Source organism: Pimephales promelas, chromosome 14 (genome assembly GCF_988280905.1).
Source record: "Pimephales promelas chromosome 14, fPimPro1.hap1.1, whole genome shotgun sequence".
Taxonomy (NCBI): domain Eukaryota; kingdom Metazoa; phylum Chordata; class Actinopteri; order Cypriniformes; family Leuciscidae; genus Pimephales; species Pimephales promelas.
Genome location: NC_142782.1, coordinates 2,980,127 through 2,996,514, shown reverse-complemented (window position 1 = coordinate 2,996,514; position 16,388 = coordinate 2,980,127). Strand labels below are relative to the sequence as shown.

The following is a 16,388-nucleotide window of genomic DNA, read 5'->3' as shown; positions in this document are numbered from 1 at the left end:
TATAAACATTTTATTTTTATTTTTAGGTGAACTAAACCTTTGAGCAACCAAAACTTTTTGTTGCGTAAAATAATTTCCACTGAAAACTCTGCCCTGATTTTTTTAATCAATCTGAATGAATCCAATCTGATTGCAGTTCCTAAGACGTACATTAACATATGTGTGGATGATAGTTGGATTGCCTACATTATTATTTAGGATAAATACCAGCCCTTGAGATTTGGCTTGAGCTCAGGCTGTTTACATGAAGGCTTTAGATTGTTAGGCAACATGCAAACACACATCCATTGCTCAAAAAAGAAGTAGAGATCCACCAATACAAAATCATAGCACCGATTATTCAGATCTGTAGATCTCGATAGTTTGGTGAGAATATCTCGAGATTCGATTCAAACGTTCTCATGCTGTCCAATGCTAGCACTAAAGACAGCGAGATAACCGTCTTCAATTCAATAATGATTCATCTGTGAATATTTCAGGTAGGCCTAAATGTCAACTTCAAATCCCAACTAAAGCTGTAATCTATGAAGAGAACCCTCTATATTGGTACTTTACTATAATATTACAGGTTAAAATTATTAACAGAGCCCAAACTATCATATATTCTATTATATTCAATATATGTCAGAAAACAATCACACTCAAATCAATACATTTCATCTGCACATAAGGAAGTTTTCATAAAAACTTACATAAATAAATAACAGTAATTAAGGTTTTAACTAACGAACTGTGAACACTGGATAACTTTTCGGAGGTAAATGTAACGTGACGTGACTATACTGCTCACAAGCTGTTTTATTGATGTTTTTCCATGATAGAAACACTGAGTGATTACATGATGAGACATGATTCATTTTAGTAATATGCACTTTTAATATTCCTTAACCCTCTGGGGTTGTACGGCCCAAATGGACCCGAAGAATTTTTTTTTTTTTTTTAAATCACAGCTTCCTCGGAATGGTCCGAATTTGGTGACTTTGTTGGTATTTGGTATTTGAACACCCACAAAAATTGGGGACAGGATGTGAATAGTCTAAGTGGTTGTAAAAAAAAATAGTCACACTTGGGGTTTTCGGGTCCAAATGGACCTACTTGGAAAATGAATGGGAAATTGGCAAAAATGTGAAAATACAGAGTTTTTTTGTGCGTACAATCTACAAATCAGCCACGATCTTGAAAAAAAGCACACAACAGTGAAGGGGTGAATCTATAAAACATCAAGAGTGCAAAACAGACATATCCAGACACAAACAAACAAACACACTTTTATACACAAGCACACCAAAAAATTCAGATTATATGTGTTTTGCATTTTTAAAATGCTCAGTTTGTCCACCAGATGGCATCCATCTTATTTCAAAAAATTGCTTTTTTGAGGCCTAGGCTTGATTCTAAAATGAAATACAGCTTTAAAAAAAAATTCAAAAAATATTTTTTAAAAATATTTTTTTCTATTATGTTCAGTTTTGTCATAATTATTGCATTAATACTAGTTATAATTTTTTTATTTTTGAAATTCTCAAAACACCAAAAAAAGAAAAAAAAATATTATAAAAAAACGAGTAAAAAAAAAAAAAAAAAATCATGATTTTTGTTTTTTTTTTTAATATGAATCCCAGCCTTTGGGCCCATTTGGACCCGAACACCCCGAGTGTGACTCTGAAACGAACAACCCAAGAGTGTTAAGGTGTTTATTTGGGGCTAATATATCTTGTAGTAAAGTGGAAGAGACGACTCTCACGCCACAGTACAGAGCGTTAAACTGCATTCGGGCAGAGTTAGAAAGACTTTGTGGAAACCCTGGCTTTAACTACGAGTGATTCATAGGGTTACTGTTAATAAAACGTGCGTTAACGCCGATAACTTTTTAAAAATGCTTTAAAGTGAGATTGTGTTTCTGTGATATTAGTCCCTCAACTTCAACACTTCTTCACACACAGAATGAGTTGCAGGCAGACGTCCGAGAGTACAAATAAGTGAACGGTGACCTAAATGTGCTCTTGTGACATATTGCTCATGCAAAATTAGTTTTTTTTTTAATAAATCCACCTACCTTTTAGTGATCATCAGGAAATCTGAGTCGTTCACCTTAGCATGAGCAAAGTACCTGTACTTGGCAAACCGTCCATTTTCAATACTCTACAAACCAAATGGAGAAACCAATTAATATATTAAAAAAAACACAATCCTGTGCTCTGACTTGTTCTGAAATATGGTGAAGGAGTGGATATAATGACAAGAACTGATGAAAACAAAACCTTATCTACTCATCATCATATAATCACACTAGTTTTAGGAACCCTAAAACCATTTTTTTTCTTTTTACTGTTCAATATTTTAGTCTTATTGCCTGTGTGAACGTGTTCTGGATGCAAGAATGCAAACTTTCTAGAATTTCCCTAGTGAAAAGACTCTAATTCAATGCAAAACGTAAGCAAAGGTTTAGTCACGATGTTTTCTAGAAGACTAAAATCACAGTACACACCCCTGCTTCAGCAAGGAGTACTTTGTGCAAAACAATTTTGCAGTGCATAGTGGGATTGATGGGTGTGGAATGGGTTAATGATGAAAAACGCACTTGGAAACAGACTTTATTCAGGAAAAATGACAGATGATGGTGTGGGACAAAACATCTGAAGGAATAAAACCAAGATTCCTAATCATAAAACAGCAATATTTACATTCATACTTTTTGAACACTAACTACCTAAACATTGTATATTATTCAGATTCAGATGCAAACTAGACAATCCGACTGAATATCTATAAAAAGCTATTAAAAGGACACAAAAGTGAGCGTATTGTCGTCGTCCTCATCAGTCCTACTCCACAGAGAGAGAGCCGTTCTGCTCTGCGAACATGACAAGAGAGGAGAGTGTGAACAACACCAGTTCAGCCTGGCAAACACTCCACTAATACTACTAGTAAATACAGCGGGGCTAAAGGCTAAATTTGACTTTATTCTCTTTTTAAGGGATAGTTCACTTTGAAATTAATGTTTGCTGTGTTTTATCTTACCTCAAGGGCATCCAAGATGTAGGTGTCTTTGTTTCCACAGTATTTTCAATTTTGACATTTTTAGGTCAAACCGTTCTTGTCAGTCAGTCATATAATGGAGGTCTATGGTCACCACCTCAAAGAGCATGCACAAAGAAGTCCAAATTAAACATGATTTAATGACTCGTAAATGTAAGTACACATTGATGGCCTAAGACACGAAACGAGCGGTTTGTGTGAGAAAACGAACAGTTTTTCTATAGTTTTTACCTCTTGTAACCACAGCCACGTCCAAGTGATCTGAGGGCGCGGGCACTTTGTGGCTGTGGTTACAAGAGGCAAAAACTATATAAAAACGGTTCGTTTTCTCACACAAATCGCTCGTTTCGTGTTTTAGGCCAACAATGTGTACTTACATTTATGAGTCATTAAATCATGTTTAATTTGGACTTCTCTGTGCATGCTCTTTGAGGTGGTGACCATAGACCTGCATTATATGACTGATAGACAAGAACGGTTTGACCTAAAAATATCAAAATTGAAAATACTGCGGAAACAAAGACACCTACATCTTGGATGCCCTTGAGGTAAGATAAAACATACCAAAAATTCATTTCAAAGTGAACTTAAAACCACTAGACGGCACACAAATTCAGCTCAGCACGTTTCATACTAACCACTTTTGATGATGCACGTGGAAATCTGTCTGATTATTTGACGCGATCGCGGACAGTAACTGCTGCGCTAATTTGATCTAATACTAATTAATATCTATATTTTGAGACAAAGCCCTTGTTAATGATTTTCAGTTTTGTTCAAGGTCAATAAAGCAATGGTTTTTCAATGATGGAAGAAAATGTAAAAGTATGATTTTTGGGGTAAAATGTGCCACTGCTGCTGGGGCGAAAGACACAATAATAAACATGATAAATATCTGTCTGACTTATCCAGTTGTTCATGACATGGTTAAATTCAGATGGTAAATATGATATTGACTTGAGTGTCCATCTTAGAAACAATCCCCATATTTATAACAAAACCATCATATTCAAAAATATTATATTAATTATATTATATAATTAAATATGACGTAATGTTACCACTGTAAATCTATATTATGAGTTTAATGCTTTGAGAATCTTTACTTTTTAAAACAGTTTTGTTTCTGTATTTTTAAAACAATACTTTTTATTTATTGAGCAAAAATGTATAATTGTATTAATTCAAAATAAACCAAAAAATAGTGCATACTTTGCTAAAGTGATTTAATTTAGACATTATTAAAAACACATTACTTGTTTTTGTATCAATACTGTGTGCCTTTTGCTGGTTTTACCCAGTGAGTCTGTGGCACCTCATACATTTAGAAGACGTTTAAACAAAAATAACCACTTTTATGATTTATTTTCACACAAATTCTGTTGTTCCATCAATATTCAATAAAAACATATCTATTTTTTTCAATCATACACTCTAGGAGCAGTGGAAAGCACATGTCTGCCTTTAGCCCTGTTGCACACACTACATCTACTGTAACATTACTGAGGCTAATCTCTCTCACAAGCTACACAACACATCACAACTGGACAAAGATGAAACTATCAAGAGCGCATGACCGTCACGCAGCCCGCTATCAAGTTTAGTATACTTTCAAAGGTAACATGTGTAAAAAAAAAACCTTTTTAAGGGAACAGCAAGGATTCAGAGTAAATGCAAATTCTCATCTAAATCTGTAACAAATCTCAATTAAGGATCTGACGTACATAAAATAGCTTAAACACAAAGTTTTACACATGAATCCTGTAGAATCTGTGTAATGTAACTACATCTGATGGTTCATTTACAAACCCTTTGGTCCTTGTTAGTGTTGTGGATGCTGGGCTATAATTCTTCTTAGCTAGTTTAAACTGTGAGATTTCCTTGGTCAACCAGCTTCATCAGAAAGACTGATCTGTTGAAAAGCTTCACTGGCCCACAATCTAGACTAACCAGCATAAACCAGCCTGGACAAGCATGACAACTCATGTTGGTCAAAGCTGGTTGTTCAATGACAGCGATGGGTGTTCAAGATAATGGCAAAGTATTTTAGAGCAAGAAACAACTCCAAATAAATCAGAAATCAATCAATGTTATTTTGTATATATATGTGTTATGTATATATGTATCTGGGTTGCTGACAAGGATATATTACCAAGATGTTGTTCAAATAAATCAATATTAAATATGTACACTACTGTTCAAAAGTGACAGTAGAGACATTTCAAATGTTACTAATAGATTTATTTTCAAACTTCATTGATAATAATCATAAGCTTGAGCATCAAATCATCATATTAGAGTGATTTCTGAGGGTAGGGTTGTAACGGTATACCGGTATGACGGTTTATCGCGATATTGACGTGTACGATTATCATATCGTGCACATTTGCTTATCCGCGGTAAAAAAAAAAAAACAGAATTCACCTGCACTGCCGCATGCAACTTCTTTCAGCTTGACTGCTTACTCCATATCCATACAGCGCTAAAAATGTCCGAGACAGAGGCTGCGAATCTCTATCTTCCGCCAAAAAAAATAAAAATAAAATCTGCAGTATGGGAATATTTTGTAACTTATATCCGAAAAACGATCGTGATGTTGTCCTTGAAGATGGATATCCAGTTTGTAAGATATGTGGACGAAGAGTGGCTGCAAAAGGAGTAAACACGTCGAACATGTTCTCCCATATTTAGGAACACCATCCCTCCGTGAAGATAAAGGTTATTCATAACTTTTATAACTTAAGGCCATATTATTTCTGTCATGCTGAGGGAATCCCGGTCTGTCAAAAAGACGCACACATGCGTCTTTTTGCGTTACAAAACAGATGCCACGTAAAATGTGCGATTTAAAAAGATAGATGGATAAATAATGCAGTAGCCTAAATCAAATCGCGATGTGTGTGTCTGTGAATATACAACGCAAAAAGACTGGTGTGCAAGCCCCTTCAGCGTGTCTCTGAATGAGCAGCGCCGTTTCGTCTAGTAGATCTAGTACACACTCAAGTACGCATGACGCTCATGGTTTTTAAAGCTGTCTCAGCCACTACGAAGACGTGAACACATGAACATATCTAGACAGAGAACACTTAATGTGCACTTTATAATTATTTTTTTAAAGAATAATCATCAAATACACCGACTGAAACTCATAGGTGTTCAGTAGGTGTTAACGCGGGGTTAAATGTAACACGGACCGTTTACACAGTTCGTCAGGATCAAGCAGGCTGTCTTTCCGCTATTTTTCTCTTGCTGCCAGAAGACGGTCTCCCGCGAATTTGCGGAAAGTTTTGATTATATTTCGTGACGATACTGGACAAAGAGTGTTTTGACACCATGAAAGTAATTTTTTTCATCATAGGTTTTTTTTCGGTTTCTGAGTTGGGTGTATAGCCTACGTTTCCAAATCTAACTTTATATTGCCTTAATCACCGTCTTGTTGGCTCAAACATAGCACCGTTTTGAAACATGTCAGCAATTCCTAGCGACTGTTAGCTAGGTTTAAAATATGTAATACACAGCGGGGTTAATTCTAACAGAGTGGTACAACTAAGCCTCCAAGTGTACAATGATAATCAAATGAAAACGGAGCCACACAACTTTTCAGGTTTGAGTATACATTTAACTTTGTTAGACGTTCACAAACAATGTTGGGATTTAAAATGTTTAAAATTTAGTGTAATATGAATGATAACTTGTTTATTTATTAAAAATATGGCCTGTTATTAATGCAATAAACCCTCTAAATTTTTATTTTAAGCTAATTTGTATTATCATTACTGTTATTATTAATAATAATAATAATTGTACATCATGCAGCTGCCACACACAAATCTAATTTAATTGCAATTACAATATTTATAATTTTATTTATTATTATTTATTGCAAAACTATGCAGCCCTTTTCTATGTCTCTATCCATGATATTGATCCATAATAGAAGGATGATTGGATGAGGGATATGTATGGATATCTGTCTATACAGATGCACAAACAATATCAAACTATACAAATAAAATAGTACTGAATTATGTGTGTTACACACAAGTGTTACAACTAACCCCTCTATCTGTTACAATTAACCCCGCATATGGGGTAAGTTGTAACATTTGCACTTCTGTCACTTTCAGTCCAACTGTACGAAAATGGTAGGTCCTAGAAAAAAACTTTGGTAAGTGTTCATTTGTAGCAGAGATGTGCATGTTGCTTGTGTAAAAAAAAGTATTAATCTAACCTAATTATTATTTTTTAATTAATTGAGCCAAAAGCAAAAAGCGTTAGGTTGTGCCCCGCTCTCCCCTACAACCTGGAAAAAAAAAAGTTTGGTTTAGCCTATGATTAAAATATATTACTATTGTGTATAGTTTTTTTGTCCATGTTTTAATTTATTAAACTTCTCTTGTGTAGACAAACTAAAGTTGTTACATTTTATCTGATTGCATTCTCAAAAATACATTTTGTATTCAATCACAGAATCCAGATCAGTTATTTCAGACAACCCAGAATTTTTGAGGAAATAAATATACATTTCATAAAGACTCTATTGAAAAAACCTTTGTTACAATAAACCATGTTCAACCAAAAACAATATCTATTTTTATTCATTTAAGGGCCATTGTAGCTGATGCTGATTATAATAATGATAGTTTTAATATCGTATACCGTGAAACCGTGATATTTTCTGAGACGATTATCATACCGTGAAAATCTCATACCGTTGCAACCCTATCTGAGGGATCATGTGACTCTGACGACTGGAGTAATGATGTTGGAAATTCAGATTTGATCACAGGAATAGAAAACAGCTATTTGAAATTGTAATAATATTTTACTGCTACTACTGTATTTTTGATCCCATAAATGAAGTCTTGGTGGAGACCCAAATTTATAGTTTATATATATATCTCTCAGATATTTTCAAGCACCATTTTTGTAGTTTATTTAAATAGTGCTGTTGTTTAAATATTTAAGTAGAAGTACAAAAGAACAAATCTAGCGATATATAATTATTTTATTCTATTATTTGTGTTTTCAATTGTACGCTCTCTTCTGGACATGCCAACTGCCCATTTCTTTGGCCTATTCGGTCGTTGTAAAGTGCTTTATAAATAAAGATTGTTTGATTGATTGAATGCATGTGCCAGTATCTTGAGCCCAGGAGTGTTGAGTTCACCTGGAGCATCTGACTGCCGATTCCCTCTCTCTCCTTATACGGCCGGATGACCCCGTCCTCGTGGATGAAGCGAGGAGGACGCAAGCTCTCCACATCCTGAGACGTCTCTGCGGCTCTGAATGCAAACAGTGCCAGAAAACACAATCACAAATGACTCTTTCCCAGACAATGCATTAGGGCTGGGCAAAAAAAACACGATTTTTTGATTAATCGTTTTTTTAAAACATCCCAAACGCCACGAATCAATTTTTTCCATATTTATTTCTTTATCGATTACCCAAAACATAGGCTTGTAGCCTCCATGATACAGCTAATGCTGAGAGACTTTATGTTTGTTTTATTTTCAACATAAAATAACTAGGGCTGTGCAAAAGTTAATTGCGATTAATCGCATCCAAAATAAAAGTCTGTGTTTACATAATATATTTGTGTGTGCTGTATATAATTATTTTGTATATATAAATACCTATGCATGCATGTATATATTTAAGAATTATTTGCGCTTAAATTCTGTATATATTTATAAATACATAATCTATATTATATAAATATAAATATTTTAGATATGAATAACACATTTTCTTAAATATATACATGCATGTGTGTGTATTTATATATACAAAATAATTATATACAGCACACACAAATATATTATGTAAACACAGACTTTTATTTTGAATGCGATTAATCGCAATTAATTTTTGCACAGCCCTAAAAATAACCTGATCCTGTTAGATCAAGGCAAGCGACTGTTCTGACTTGTCCAATTTTCAGCATCAATTTTTCATTTTCATTGAAATATAGAGTTGGGTTCTGTTTTAATGTACCCAAGTGCACCTAAAATAAAATTTTAGGAGTTTAATATGCAGGTTTGTAGCTCATGATTTATTTTATCAACTTGTAATCTTATGTTCACTTCTTTTTTTTTTTTTTATAAATATTGGATTTGTATTTAATCTGTACTCATTGAGTCGAATCGAGAATCGCAATCGAATTTAGAATCGAAAATCGAATTGCAACATCTGAATGGATACCCAGCCCTACAATGCACCTGTGGTGTGTATGCATACACAGACATATTGAGCACCTTTTGATGCCTTGAAAGGTGCTGCTGGCCATGTCGATGATGCCCCCCGTTGGTCTGGTCAGAGCTCCAACCAAGCCTTTGCCCACACCCTTAAAGAAACCCGCCGCTCCTTCCTTTTGTGCTCCTACAGGAACACACACACACACACACACACTCATGACATGCCTGTCAAACTGGACACACAGGTAAGATGAGCATTGACACTGAAATACTGCTGGTCTGTAGCTTTACCTTTTATTGGTTTAGTCACGATGCCAGTGATGCCGCTTACAAAACCCTGTGTGATAGAGATCATATTTACAGACAGACGCCACATAAATGGCTGCACTGAAAGCAAAGTTTGGCTGTCAATCAAATTATTAACATGATATGCTGATCAATTAACTCACATTACTTGATCAATTGATAAGGATGAGACAGACTAATATTAGTGTAGATGCCATTCTTCTTACAATGTTATTGGTCGTGTCAGCATAGATAAGTGTGCATGTAAATATGACTTTCAGTGATGTTGTATTGTAGTAATCTAGTGGCTCGTTTCCACTAAGTGGTACGGTACGGTACAGTTCGGTTCGCAATTATTTGCGTTTCCACTGTCAAAAGTTGTGAATGGTACCAAAAAGCCAAACCGTACCGTACCACTTTTGGGGTACCCAGCACAGTGAAAGGGTACTAAAAGGTGGAGCTAGACTCACTGCAGAACGCTGATTGGTGGACAGAGTATCGTCACTCGCATTAGAAACATACAGTTGAAATATAATACTACTGTTATTGTGTCACGAAATGTAGTTTTAAGAGTTTTTCAGGCGAGAAAGTAGTTTTTTAAAGCTCAAAGCTGTGGTTTATTTACAGATTTATTATTTATTAATCAAGATTTATTAATTTTTCAAGCGATCACCAGACGCTCGCGCCCCCCGCCTGGAACAGCCTTTCCTCGGCTAGTCGTTCTGATGTTTGCCGCTGACTCGGATGTCTCTGTAGTGGTTAAACATGAGATATAGTTCGTCTTGTATAAACCTAACAGGTGATCTTTGGTCTCGTGAATCTATAATTCGTTCCCTGGCCAATAGTTTTGGCAGAAGGCTACGTGAAGTTTCATATCTTTGAGCGCTGAGTTTGTGTATTTGACTGACTGAATTGTTTCTTTGTTATTTAAGCTTTACTGCATATCTTTTTGTACCTTTTACTTATAATTTTATAATGGCTATTATTGATAAAACTGAAATTCAACAAAAAGAGATTTTTGAAAAGAGAAAAGAGACCCAAAAAGAGGGTTTTGTCATTTTTTATTTTTATTATATTACAAGATCATGTTGTTTATTGCAACATTTGTACCAATGCGATATGCAATACATTGCATTACACATTGCCTGGAATATGTTTAATATTTTTAAATTTAAACAAAAAGAGGCAGGGTTGTGTTTTATATTTAGTTTTGTTATAAATATAACGTTACAGGCTACATGCAGTGACTATAATCAATAGGCTATGCGTTGCCTGAACCACATTTATGTGCTTTAGAATGTTTACAAAGTATTGAAATGAAATCGAAAAGAAGCAGAGTGGTGATTTATAACATATTTTGTTTTATTGTTGCCTAAAATGAACATACAGAGATAACCGGAGTCGCATAGCCAGAGCGAGCAGAGTTCAAGAACGCGCTCTTCCATTAGCAGAATTACTGGACTCGCATCCTCGGGATCATTCTCCTGAGTCGGACTTTGCGTTGGCTACTTGGTATTGAGAAACGCCTAATGCCAGCGCTTGTTTCTAGTGACAAACATGCCGAGAAGCAAGAACAAGATCTGCTGTGTGTCATCCATTTTTGTTTACTACTATGTCGCTTTCTTCGCACACAAATTATGTCGATCGCTTCTTTCCAGCATACCACGCCTATCAGGTAAGGGTACTGTTGGCGGTGGATAGGGTTGGGTATCGTTTGAATTTGAACGATTCTGATTCCGATTCCTTGTTTCGATTCCGGTTCCTAACGATTCTCGATTCCGATTCTTTTAAGAGGCAGGGTCAAAAAAGTTTAGCTAACCTTGCTAACCAACGGCCTTTCTGAAGGAAATACTCCTTCTGTAAAAATACTCCTTCAGTCACAAATTTTGCATTTTGCCGAGATTTCGTTATTTTTAGAAAAGTGAAGCCACACTTTGGACCGCCGACGTAAGCTACTCATGTTCGACTCGCGTGGTTATGCCAACACTTCCGGTAGACGCTTCTTCGTTGGTGTTGTTCAGCGGTTTCTTCTTCCGCTCGGCGGACTGTGAATATCGAAACTAGGAATCGAAATTTAAACTTTTGAACGATTCCGGGAAAAACGAAAAGTTAGTCTCGGTTCCAATCGATACTCGATTCTCGATACCCAACCCTAGCGGTGGAAACGCAAGCCGGATCAGGGTGTACCCGACCCGACCCGTACCATACTGTACTGTACCCCTCAGTGGAAACGAGCCATAGGTATGATTTACTTGTACTGATGGTTGTAATGGGGAATGGCTGAATGAATGAATAGTTGTATTTGAGTGACTAATTACATTTTATATTGTATATTTTTTTGCATTGTAATTCTACAGCTAAATCTGGTGCAAAGCATCTTTAATTAACGTTTTTTGCATATTATCCCTGTTGAAATAAATAAACAAACAATGTAACGAGTGTATCTGGTGTTACAGGAAGTGTTCCGGTTGACCTAGTTTATGCCGCCTAACAATCCTTTCCTTTTAATGACAGAAATGTGATATTGTGTTATGTGTATGCCAGGTTAAAGAGATGCGTTTCTGCTTCCTGAACGAGGTTAAAAGGAAAAGGATCTACAGCCTGCAGTTGATTTTGATATTCTAGGTATTATCAACAGGCCGCAATAGAATAAAGGCCAGATTTACGAACAGCTTGCCATTAAAAAACTACTGTCAGGATTAGGGCTGAACGATTTTGGAAAATAATCTAATTGCGATTTTTTTAGCCAATATTGCGATTGCGATTTAATATGCGATTTAAAAAAAAAGTTATTTACCTTCTGTATTAGTCGACAAAGACAAGCAATAAATCATTGTACAGTATGGATGGGAATCTTTAGATAGCTCATGATTCGATCTACTTTTTTTCTTATTAATTAATCTTAATAACTCTTAATTTAATTACATGTGTAAAAACACATACTTTAAAAAATAAAAAGCAATTACATGTTAAGAATTTTAAATAGGCTATATAACATAATATAGCTTCAAAATATAAAAGCTAGTAAATAAAGAGAAACAAAAAAAAAAAACATTACAAGCAATAAAGAAAGAGTGGTCACTGTATTTAAAAGTAGGCTGTCTGAATGTTTTTCATTCAAGAGCTGGAGTGATTTCCCCTCAGTTTAGATATGATAAGCTGCATTCACACTAATGCATATATCTCTTTTGAAATTGTAAATGTGGTTTGTCCTGTTGGTTTAAGATATAGACCATTTCACAAGATATAAACAACACTGGTCCAGAAGCACTTCCTGTTTCAGTTTGTAACTGTTTTCTTTATTTCACATGTAAATAAAACATCTTAAAGATGTTTGTTTAACTTTTTGATTCAGTTTTATATGTTCTGTTGGTTGTATTTTATCCCGGCTTTTATGTAGTGTTAAAAAACTGAAACAAGTGCTTCTGGACCAGTGTTGTTTACATCTTGTGAAATGGTCTATAACTGACCGTGTTTACATTAATTTCGCGTCATAAAAGCATTTTGACATGCAAGTACATTTACCAATGAGTCACTCACAGCCGCATGCACGAGCGCTCTTCACAAGCACGCGTTATTATTTTAAAATGAAAGCAGCCTTCTCAGTGATTTTCATGGTTTTAATATATAAGCCAACTGCATTCCAAAAGACATAAATAATGCCTCTGTGAACTGAAGCATTTGTAAATAAAATTCCCGCGGGAGAGAACGCGCACTGCAAGTGTAATGTTATAACATCAAGCAAAGCGGCAAAACCTGTTCAATGAAGCCCGCGAATGTCCTTGTAATTCGGTTCAATCCCGAACTTTATGAAATAACGTTACTATGTTTTGGAAGGTTCGAGCGGTGTCGTGTGTGTGAGTGAGGAAGAGAGAGAGCGAGAAAATAGAAGCAAGCAGATTCAGAACGCGGTTCGTTTCTAAAGCACGCGCAGCGTCATCATCACGCATCAAGTTTAAAAACTAAGCTCATACTCGATTCTGAAATTCTCTGAATCGATCCAGGATTGTTGAGGAGAGGAGAGAATAAATAACACAATTAACTGTTCTTTTCTGAACGCCAGACCGCGTAGCGTGGCAAGTTGATGCTTTATCTTGCAGACTGCTTTTCTCTCGCGTGTCACGTGACCAGTATAATCGCAGCTCTTGCGATTACAAAATCGCGTTTCATCATATCGCGATTTTATCGCAAATGCAATTAATCGTTCAGCCCTAGTCAGGATAGTCGCGTTTCCATTACACTTCAAATTGCGCAAATTGAAATTTGCGAATAAAAAAAAAAAAACGCCCAATGGAAATTTAGCAAAAACTCCCATACGTCTCAAAAAAGTTTACGCTCGGATGAGGTGGTTTTTCAAGCAATTCGAAAAAGGAATATTTCAAAGTTTTTGCGCATTCACAGGTCACCTGACGTAGATGGCGCGTATGTTTTGGACAGAAGACGAGACAGTTCTTTATTACACTCATAAAAGACAAAAGTATTTTGGGAATACTGGATTCTAAACTACAAAGAAATGCCACAAAAGAGTCTTTCCTTAAAGGGTTAGTTCACCCAAAAATGAAAATTAAGTCATTAATTACTCACCCCCATGCTGTACCAACCCCGTAAGACCTTCGTTCGTCTTCGGAACACAAATGAAGATATTTTTGATTAAATTTGAGAGCTGTATAACTACCACATTGGCTCCTAAAGGACTGGCTCTTGACGGCCCAGAAAGTCAATGAAGAAAATGTTTAAATATCCCAAGTGACTACCGTGGCTCAACTATATGTTTATCAAGCGACGCGAATACTTTTTGTGCGAAAAAACAAACAAAAATAACGAGTTTATTCGACTATTTCTTTTCTTCCTTGTAGGCCAGAAACGAGACTTCCTTAGATTTCCACGACGCATGCGCGAGAATTGAACTGAAGTAGTGTAAGCAGATCGCAATTCTCGCGCATGCGTCGTGCAAATCTAAGGAAGTCTCGTTCTGGCCTACAAGGAAGAAAAGAAATAGTCGAATAAACTCGTTATTTTTGTTTGTTTTTTCGCACAAAAAGTATTCGCGTCGCTTGATAAACATATAGTTGAGCCACGGTAGTCACTTGGGATATTTAAACATTTTCTTCATTGACTTTCTGGGCCGTCAAGAGCCAGTCCTTTAGGAGCCAATGTGGTAGTTATACAGCTCTCAAATTTAATCAAAAATATCTTCATTTGTGTTCCGAAGACGAACGAAGGTCTTACGGGGTTGGTACAGCATGGGGGTGAGTAATTAATGACTTAATTTTCATTTTTGGGTGAACTAACCCTTTAATGCCATTAATGCTGTGATAACACACACACACACACACACACAGTCTCCTTCAGTTAATAATAATGGCTAGTGCGCCGGCTGCGATATACGTAAACCTACTAACATCCGTCGCCATGATTGTTGGACTGTTATCGGCAGAGAAAAGAACGACGTTTTAGTCGCATGTAAATGCTGTCATTTCGCAATGTTTTTTTATCGACATTTAGAAAATATCGCAAAAGTTTTGTGCAAATCTGTAAGGGAAACGTGGCTAGTGATTATTTAGCTGAAAAGGCGTGGACAGGGTTATTTAGTGGCTGACTTTATTGAGATTCTAGCTTGACTTCGTCATACACGTATTCTAGTCATAATGTGAGTCTGATACGGCTCCATAGGGCTTTGATTATGCGGTGTGTCTTAACCGAACCAGGATTCAATTGAGTGAATTCTGCACTCAATTGGATAGACCTATAACCAATCAGAGCAACGCAGTGACGTATGTTGCATAGTTGTCAACAGAACTCAACTGCACGCACGCTGGAAGAAGTAGTAAAATAACGAGTGTTGCTTCTTTTACTCAGTCCTCCATGAGTGCGACCCAAGAAGAAACCACAGTGACCACTGGGCTTTCATTGCGTCCCATGTTATAGCGACCATCAGAGCCAGCTAATAAATTAAACTTTTGGCCAATCCCGTAGGAAGGACGACAAACACATCTTTCCGATCGATAAAATGCATTGATTGCAGTTCTCTGTTCGTCTATTGAAATGAATGCGATGCCGTTTTCTTCTAAAACAGACGTGATAGTGGAATCTACAGATCTCAGATCCCCAGCGGCGGCCATCTTTGAGGGAAAAGAGTTCAACCCAAGCACTCTTTGATAACGTGATGATTAGGTAACTGCAGATCATCTGTCCATCATCGTATAAAGCCCACCCTGGCAATTTGATTGGCCCGATCATTTCTGAACCGATCATAATTACTCCTCAATGGATCGAGTACGGAGCAAAAAAGTGTTGTGGGCGGGGTCCGGGCTAGGAGATTCCCTTCCAGGTGCTAAATTTATGTGAGGAGAGAATTTAAATGAATCGTGGTTTGCATTTCGCCAATTTCCTTGTATTGGGACATTGTTCTAAACCAGATGCTAATTTGCACTGATCTTGATAGATTGCGCTGGTCATTATGGAAATGATCCGGTTGGTTTTGTGTTCATTAATGTGCGTGTCATCACAGTAGATCCACTTACTTCTGCACTTTTATGGGATTGTGCTCTCGCTAATTTGCCCTGTTTAGTAAATCTAAGTGTTTATTAGATTTATTGTATTATTAGTGTTAGTATCTTGTTGTTATTTCTTCTTATAAGTTTTGTAAAGCACGCTTGTTAACCAGTGTTTTCTACTGAAGTAAAATGACTTGACTCACAGACACCAGTCCTTTCCCTCCTCGCGTCAGTCCTTCCCTCAGTCCGCTGGGCTGCTTGTTCATGGCCTCTCGTCTCTTCTGCTGGTACTCCTCATCCATGGTCATGGCGGCCACACCTTTAGCCATCGCTCCCGTGATCCGAGACGCGGCTCCGGCCAGACCGCCTG

At 36.4% G+C, this 16,388-nt stretch overlaps 1 protein-coding gene across 2 annotated transcripts in view; it reads right to left on the bottom strand.

Moving 5' to 3' along the window:
- vps13a (vacuolar protein sorting 13 homolog A) overlaps positions 1–16,388 on the bottom strand; it is a 108,384-nt gene that overhangs the window by 4,430 nt on the left and 87,566 nt on the right. For both annotated transcript variants that reach the window (XM_039674912.2, XM_039674914.2), the window contains 5 exons: positions 16,222–16,385; positions 9,528–9,573; positions 9,297–9,420; positions 8,210–8,324; positions 2,057–2,142 (listed from right to left, as the gene is read on the bottom strand). In XM_039674912.2, coding sequence (XP_039530846.2) covers positions 2,057–2,142; positions 8,210–8,324; positions 9,297–9,420; positions 9,528–9,573; positions 16,222–16,385 — 535 coding nt within the window. The remainder of the gene's footprint in view (positions 1–2,056; positions 2,143–8,209; positions 8,325–9,296; positions 9,421–9,527; positions 9,574–16,221; positions 16,386–16,388) is intronic.